The sequence below is a fragment of the Simochromis diagramma genome, unplaced genomic scaffold, assembly GCF_900408965.1.
Source record: "Simochromis diagramma unplaced genomic scaffold, fSimDia1.1 OVJJ01000091.1, whole genome shotgun sequence".
NCBI lineage: Eukaryota > Metazoa > Chordata > Actinopteri > Cichliformes > Cichlidae > Simochromis > Simochromis diagramma.
Genome location: NW_024386901.1, coordinates 382,508 through 391,529, shown reverse-complemented (window position 1 = coordinate 391,529; position 9,022 = coordinate 382,508). Strand labels below are relative to the sequence as shown.

Here is a 9,022-nt window from a genome sequence, read left to right as displayed (position 1 = left end):
ATGACCTAATACTGAATACTAAGGTGCACTGATTTGATTGAATACACTACAAAGACATGATATCTAATGTTAAAACTGATAAACTCCATTGTAGTTTTGCAAATCTTCTTTCACAGTTAGTGGAGAAGATGACTGTGTAGAAGTGAGAAGGAGGACCCAAGTGCTGACACAGAAAGAGTAAACATTATTCTAGGCTGATAAAACAGTTTAAAAAAGGCAAATGCCAAACTAAACCATAACCTAAACTGGGAGAGCTAAGTCTAAACATAAAAAACCCCTGCAATGTGAACGTGAACATACTGTAGAAACCTGACATGAGAAACTTGAAACACGAAAACCTGCCATGAATTTATAAACCTGGAAATATGGCAAGACATGGATACAAACCAGAAAAACAGATAAGGAATGAATGAAGCAGGCTCCCCTGGCACAGGGACCTCCGTCTCCCCACACGGTTCCTCCACTGCTCCCGGCTGGAGCAGCCTTTCATACGGCGGCTCATCCCCCTCCAACAGGCACGGGCCCTCTTGCCCCTCGTTCACTTCTGGTTGGAGCTTCTCCTCCACCACTCCACTGCTCCCGACAGAAGTAGCCCTTCAGCCGGCTTTTCCCCCTCTTCTGGCTAGCGTGGACTCCCATGCGCCTCATCCACCACCTCTGGCTGCCGAAGTGCCCCACACGGCTCCTCCACTGCTTCCCCATTACCAGGTTCCACCGGTGGGGTTGGCAGCAGCGGTGTGGACCACGCCTGGAGCAGCATTGCAGCTCTGCGATTCGCCCCAGATGGCGGTCAGCCTGGTCCCGCTACTATTCCCACTGGCGCCGTGCCTCCGTCACCTGCTCCAGCTGGGTGGCTGCCATTTCGGCCACCATTTGGGCCAGCTCCCCCCTTTCCTGGCTCTGGTTTGTGCCCCATCATACCGTGTCCCGGGATTTTGGCACCACTGTGGTGTGATTGAGACACGACAGGTCCACAGGTTGTTATTCAGAGCCATCCTTATTCATTCCGCGGCTGCAGCTCTCGGCTGGCATTTGCATATACATCACACCACAATACACAACTGGTTGCCACTCTGCCCAACCCCTAATTCCCCAAGTTTTAACATGGCCGGCATGATGACAGATGCTGTGCAGGTGTATCCGGATGGCACCACCAACCACGCCTCACTGCAATGACAGATTAAGACAATCAGACTTAACATGACGAGGAAGACTAAAACACAGGGGGTGATGACACAAAGGGATATAAGAAGCAGAACTAAAACAGCAACCTAGGGAAAATAGGAATGAGCTGAACTTAAACATAAACCATAAAAAATATCCAAATTCAGAGCGCTGAGTCAAACAACCCAGGATCGTGACATCATCACTCATTTCGAACTTGATGCCAGCAACACGTTCCCAAAAAGCTGGAACAGGGGCAACATTAGACTGGGAAAGTTGAGGAATGTTCAAGAAATACCTGTTTTGAACATTCCACAGGTGAACAGGTCAATTGGAAACAGGTGTTTTTCATGACTGGGTATAAAACAACCTTCGATCTCTAAGGCAGCACCGCATTAAAAATCCGCGTGGGCTCAGGAATACTTTCAGAAAAAACATTTCAAATTGTTTTTTGAAATCATGGATGTTGTGTCCTCCGGGGCAAGGAGGAAAATAACCACCCGGATTGTTATCGGCGCAAAGTTCAAAAGCCAGCATCTGTGATGGTATGGGGTGTGTTTTTGCCCATGGCATAGGTAACTTGCACATTTGTGAAGGCACCATTAATGCTGAAAGGTACATACAGGTGTTGGGGCAACATATGCTCCCATCCAAGCAAGGTCTATTTCAGGGATGTCCTTGCTTACTTCAGAAGGACATTCTGCATGTGTTACAATACGATAACTGAGACCCCGGACTGTTGAGCAACTGAAATTGTACATCAAGCAAGATTGGGAAAAAATTCCACCTATGCAGCTTCAACAATTAGTGTCCTCTGTTCCCAAACACTTATTGGTGTTGTTAAAAGGAAAGGTAACATAATACAGTGGTAAACATGCCCCTGTCGCAGCTTTTTTGGAATGTGTTGAAGGCATCAAATTCAAAATGAGTGAAGATTTTCAAAACAACAATAAAGTTTATCAGGTTGAACATCAGATAACTAGTCTTTGTAGTGTATTCATCTGAATATACTCGAGGTTGAAAAGGATTTGCAAATCATTATATTCTGTTTTTATTTAAGTTTTACACAACATCCCAACTTCATTGGAATTGGCATTGTACAGGGTGGGCCATTTATATGGATACACCATAATAACATGGGAATGGTTGGTGATATTAAAGTCCTGTTTGTGGCACATTAGTATATGTGAGGGGGCAAACTCGGCAAGGTGGGTGGTGACCATGGTGGCCATTTCATCAGTGGCTGTCCTAGCTTCATTCAGCAAGAGCCCACAGCGTAGCACTCGCCGCATGTCACTGGAGAGTGGCATTAGTCGAACATCCCTTCGGTGGATATTAGCTACTCACAAATGGCACCCTTACAAACTCCAGCTACTGCAGCATCTCAACGAGGATGACCCAGATCGGCGCACAGAATTTGCAGAATGGGCAAAACAAAAATTGGAACAGGAACCTCAGTTCACACAGAAGAGTTTGTTCAGTGATGAGGCAAACTTTTATGTGAATAGTGAAGTTAACAAACAAAACCACCGCTATTGGTCTGACACTAACCCACATTGGATGGATCCCTCCAAGACTGTTGGAACAACAAAAGAGATGGTTTGGTGTGGTATATGGAATACAACAATAGTGGGTCCATTCTTCATCAGTGGTAACCTCAAGGCCACTGGATATTTGAAATTGCTACATGATGATGTGTTTCCCTCTTTATGCACTGAAGCTGGCACGTTCCCTGAGTTTTTCCAGCAAGATGGCGCACCACCACATTATGGGTGCCAGGTCCGAGCATTCCTAGATGAACAGTTTCCTGGAAAGTGGGTTGGTCGTCGTAGGCCAGTTGAATGGCCCCCAAGGTCTCCCGATCTGACCCCCTTAGACTTTTGTCTTTGGGGTCATCTGAAGGCAATTGTCTATGGTGTGACGATACGAAATGTGCAGCACCTGAAACTACGGATACTGGATGCCTGTGCTGGCATTTCTCCTGCGGTGTTGCTATAAGTATGTGAAGAGTGGGAGAAGAGGGTTGCATTGACAATCCAACACCATAGGCAGCACATTGAACACATTTTATAAGTGGTCAGAAACTTGTAAATAACTCATGAAAGAATAAAGTTACGTTGAAACCAAGCACACCATTGTTTTTCTTGTGACATTACCAATAAGTTTGATGTGTCACATGGCCCTCTTCCTATTGAAAAAAAAACAAAAGTTGTATTCAAGATGGCCAGCTTCTAAATGGCCACCATCGTCACCATCCATCTTGAGGAGTTTGCCCCCTCACATATACTAATGTGCCACAAACAGAACTTTAATATCACCAACCATATAACCCATGTTATTACGGTGTATCCATATAAATGGCCCACGCTGTACATCCCCAGAGGTTATTGAGAATGTCCAAGCTAAGATCCTGAAGGAACTGCAAATAGAAACAGACAAACTATTGGCTTTTAACCAACGGACATAGTAATCTTCTCGTCGTGTTCGGGTCAAACCTGACCGATTTAAGACTTAACACACTCATAAATATTGTCTCAAGGCCTTATTGTCTCAAAGCCTTATGATATTGTAACCCACATCAGATTTGTGGGTTGTGCTGCTGCATAAGGTTGGAGGTGTAATTTTCCCTCCCCGCCGCTAGGAGGCGAGTATGCCTTGAGATGACTTTCTGTTAGTCAACATTTCCTGTTGTGGAAGCCATTACTCACGAGGCAACCGCTACTCACGAGGCAACCGCCAAATTAGCTGAAAGATCCTGGTAAGAAAAGCTGAAATAAAAGTTAAATTCGCAATTTATCTTCACATACTAGCTGTTAACAGATGGCTATTTATTAGGATCTGAGATCTGTGAAATACGGCCGTGGGAAGCTGCGTCAGCCGGACGAGCTATCTCACCACGAGTAAGGGATGCTACATGAATGTTAGCACCATAAAGACATGTAGTTGACTGCTGTTAATATATTTTCTGCTTTAAAAAACAAAACCAGTCGGAGTTGTGATATTTATGTTTAAAGTACTGTAAGATCACTGATGTGCAGATGTTTAATTTTAATTGCTAAAGTATACATTAGAATGTGCCCAGCTAACCGCTAGTATTAAGCTACTGCTTAGTGATTTCTCTGTGTTCTAACATTACTGTGATTCATCTGAGTTTGTTAGCTTTCCAAAACGTTGGAGAAGCAGTAATATTGTCATGTAGTGCTTAAATGCACCCTTTCAGTTTTGTTGACTTAGAAGTTAATTCATTTGATAAAGATGCAAAAAGTTCATAAAATGTGATTATAAAATGTGAGGGATCTCATTACTCTGTTGAATGTGTTAATGTTTAAAGAAGTTGATATATTTTTCTGAGAAATAATTCAGGTTGAAATATCTGAAAAAAGAAGAACAGTTAAAAGCAAGCTGTTAAAAGGATAAATATGGGAGAGTGAATCTTATAAGTTTATTTATTCCCAAAAGGGTAAATATAAGGTATATTTTCTGTTGCACTAAGACCTTGTGTGATGTAACTCAAGTTATTTTATGATGGTTGAGACATTGTATAACTAAAATATTTTGTTATACTTGAGCAATACTTGACTGAAAGATGAGTGATGGAAGAAGAATAGATAAAATAGTAATGTATGCACTCTGCACTGTGTGCATAGATTGGTTTTTTGACCAGGACTGGATCATTTGAGATCTGAACCCTGTGGGTTCAGTGGCGAGCCAATCCCAAGAGAGTGACTGTCGACGGACCCGAGTGCGGTGTGGCCAGCCGTGGGATCCATCTTCAGCGAACCTCAGGACTATAACTGCATTCCTTGACACAGATAAGACTAACACTTTAAAAATCTACCCGGGTAGTGTTAGAACCAGTGGACAGAAACATACACACACATACAAGGAACTCTAATTTCTCTTTCCAAAGAGAAGTGGACTGAGCAATAGGAGCGGAAGCTCTTTAATTGAAACTCTTTGGAGAATTTCCTTAAAGAGGATGTTGTTTTGATTTGATTTTTGAGCCCTTTAATGTGCGTTTGTGCACTGTAGGAAGCCGGCTTTAGACAGGCAGGGTTTGTAAACTTTACAACTTTCAATACAGTTTCTATTCAAATCACATCTTATCTATCATTGTGTGGTTCCTTCTCTGCTGATCCTTTCAAGGCTCCATAGTCTTACCTAGAACTTTCTGATACTGGTCCAAAGTTGTCGAGACAATAATTTAATGCATATCTCATGTTATTTAATTGTAATACCCGTTACAATATCCTCCACACTATGCACTTGAACATATAAAAGTGATGAATACCTCTTTCACTGAATTTTGAGTGTTTTATTCAACCTTGTTACACCTGTGGTGCTCCCAGTCAAACGTGACCACCATAGAATATGAATGGGAATGCACGCATTCACTCACTCACTGACTGAACGACCCACTGAGTGACCCACCGAACAACCAAATGAAAGACCCACTGAACAACCACTGAACGACTACTAAAGAACCCACTGAACAACCCAGTTAGCGACCCACTGAACTGAATGTGGTGGTTAAAAATGTTTTTTGTGTTAATTTAAGAGCAGCTAAAACAGACCAGTCGATTTTGACCGGGAACACTAAAGTAAGGGGCAGGAGGTGAACATGACCGGAGGGTGGAAAGGCAAAGTAAAAAGCCTGTAGTGACAGATGTAGCTATACCAAGTGATAGCAACATCAGGAAAAAGGAAGACTAAAGCTTGAGAAATACCAAAGGCAGAGCTGGAAAAGATAGGGAGAGTGAAGGCAGCTATTATAAAAGCTGGAGCTCCACAGGCTAGAGTGCAATGGGAACAGTAGTAAGCAGCATTTTAAACAATGAGCCAACCCTGGCAGAAAAGAGCAGTGAATCTGAACTAGATTACGCCTAGTGACCTATAATAGCAAGTGCACTTTCTGAGCTGAGGATGAAGACTGTGCCTAGACTCAAGATAACAATCAACCAAGATGCTATTTTCCCACCTTTGCAGATGTGAACAGTGCTCTATGTATCATCTCTACTGCCAGTGTCACTAAACCGATGAGCTCATATTCGTCACTTTCACAGTAATCCTAGAAGCACTCGGGTCAAGCATGCACGTAGAGTAAGCCCCCCATGGAGAAGAAGGCTGTAAGCTAAAATCAGGGAATCCTAGATGGATGTTCACTAGTTAACTCAGGTGCAGAAAGCAGGTCATGAGAGACAGATCCGGGATCAAAAAGAGGTACAACAAGATGTTCATAACTGAGTCTCTTGAAACCACCAAATAATGGTTCACAGCTCGTTCTGCTAGGGTGAAGAGAAACTCCAGAAAAGCAGAGACAGGCTACAAGAAAGCCTATGGCTCAATTTCCCAAACATACTGGATACTGGGATGCTTGGCAATGTACAAGACTAATAGTGGACTAATTGCATTGATCAGTAACTTAGGCACGCAAGAGAATAGTCCTCCACAGTGAATTCAAAACTTTGTAAAAGATTTTGAAGATTGTAGTTAGTGATCTGGAACATCATGCTGTTTAGGTGGACAATGTACTTGCACAATCATTCTTTTATTGAACATCTCTTTGTAGACTGACTGGCCATTAACTTAACAAAATGTGGGTTTAGCTGTGTAAAAGCAACACACATTGGACATTTGTGGACCAGAGTCAGATGCAGCCAGTACAAGCAAAAGTGCTGAGTATGGAACTCTTCACTGTGACAAAAAACATAAAAGTAGCTGATGCATTTCCAAGGTATGTGTGGTCAGTACAGCACTGAAATAAAACACAAGGTAGAGCAGATAATCCTAAATGCCCACAGTGAACTCATTGGCTGGACACATCAATTGTACACACCGTGTACAGTCAACTAGAAGAGGCTGAGCAATGCCATTTTAGACGACCTCCTCTCTGGAGAATGAATCAACCTGATAAAAACCTTCTCAAGACTCACATGATTCATTATGTATATGTGGTTCATGAATGATAAAGATATAATTCAAGTTCAGATATCTTTATGAACAGGACACACAACACAGGGTTTATGTTACTGTAATTTTGTTTAGTTTGATTTGGTTTTTTAAATTGTTTTATGTAGTCTGGTTATTCAGTTTATTTTTTTATTAAATAGTTTTTGAAGACAATAATGGATCAAGAGTTAAATTTTACATATGTAACTCTGGACTGGTATGTGGACATTAACAAGTACAGATATGTTTTCTTTTTTATTATGTTTGCATTATATAGTCTAATAATCTGCACTAATTCTACTATTGTGTACATAATCTGCATTCATAAAAACCTTCATGAGCCTATGTACATTTTCATTGCAGCTTTATTACTGAACTCTGTTCTTTACAGTACAACTATTTACCCAAAACTCCTGACTGACTTTTTATCTGAAAAACAAGTCACAACATATTCAGCCTGTCTCTTTCAGTTTTTTATGTTTTACACTCTAGGTGGTTCAGAGTTCTTTCTCTTGGCTGCCATGGCCTATGACAGATATGTGGCAATATGTAAACCTCTGCAATATCATATTATCATGAGAAAAACCACTGTGAGTATTTTTCTGATTATAGCTTGGCTTGTACCTGCTTGTCATATTGCAGTCCAAGCAATAGGGAGTGCTAACATTAAACTGTGTGACTTTAATATAAAGGGAATATTTTGTAACAATGCAGTTTACACTCTTCTGTGTGAAAGATCAAGATTAATTACCATCTTTGGTGTGGTTGCTTTACTAGATCTTGCAGTACTTCCTATGCTCTTCATAGTTTTCACTTATACAAAAATATTTATAGTCTCTTATCAAAGATGTAAAGAAATTCAGAAGAAAGCTGCAGAGACTTGTTTACCCCATCTTTTAGTTTTAATCAGTGCCTCTGTGTTTTTTGTGTATGATGTAAGCATAGCTCGGGTGGAAACACATTTTCCAAAAACTGTACGGATAGTAATGACATTACAAGTAGTTCTGTATCATCCTATTTTTAATCCATTCATCTATGGACTCAAAATGAAAAAAATTTCAAAACACCTGAAAAGGTTCTTTTCCAGGCCACAATCAATCCTTGTATTAAAAGTAAATGCCTAGTACAACATTGCTGTTATTTTTTGGCTGCAGTTACTTAAAACACTTTTCATATGACAACATGAAATCATCCAAACTATCATGTTTATATATTTTATGTATGAACAAGAAATGCAAGAAAATGTAAAGTTTAAAACATATCACTGTTGTGTTTTTGAAGAGATGGCACTGGCATTTATTTATTTAGTTTCTGGATATTAATATTAATATTGATATGTGTTGATAGCATCTTGTATTTTTATTGTTAGAGTTGATTGAATTAATCAAAAAATTCTTAACATACACACCAAAATTATTTATTCTAATTATTTATGAGGTTTTTCATTAGTATATTTAGGACTAATAAATAATACTTTACTTTGGAAGAAAATTTTGAAACTGAACAAATCACTGGATATATAACATGGAAACTGTGTATGTGCCAGTTCTTCAGTGAGATCCAAGGTAGCTCAGATGAGTAGGTGCCCTTCAGAAGTACATTTATGTGTCATATTAGCTGCTACTGAAATCATCACACATACAATTATAAATAGATAAATTCCCCTAAATAATTGTTGAATCGGTGTATTACTATTTCTAAAACAATGGAAAAACCAATATGCATTTGGTGTAAGCAGATACAGGCTCTCTGTTGTTTTATGTGCTAATATCAACAGCAGTTTGGTGATGTTGAATTTACAATAATCCTGTTGCCAACATGAAAAATGACATAAGCATAAACAGTGTTGGGGGTAATAGAATACGCGTACCGGTGTTACGTATTTAAAATACAAAATATAAGTAACTGT

The 9,022-nt window shown here is 40.3% G+C and overlaps 1 protein-coding gene across 1 annotated transcript; it reads left to right on the top strand.

The window, feature by feature from the left end:
- The first annotated feature begins 6,837 nt into the window (after positions 1-6,837).
- Positions 6,838-8,296, top strand: LOC120735356 (olfactory receptor-like protein OLF4). Its single transcript, XM_040034699.1, has one exon. It carries the CDS (start codon positions 7,290-7,292, stop codon positions 8,235-8,237), a length of 948 nt encoding a protein of 315 aa, XP_039890633.1. The 5' UTR covers positions 6,838-7,289; the 3' UTR covers positions 8,238-8,296.
- The last annotated feature ends 726 nt before the right edge of the window (positions 8,297-9,022 follow it).

Bases quoted from the DNA above. Each gene is read 5' to 3' on its own strand.
- LOC120735356 (XM_040034699.1), top strand. From the start codon at position 7,290: ATGGATCAAGAGTTAAATTTTACATATGTAACTCTGGACTGGTATGTG.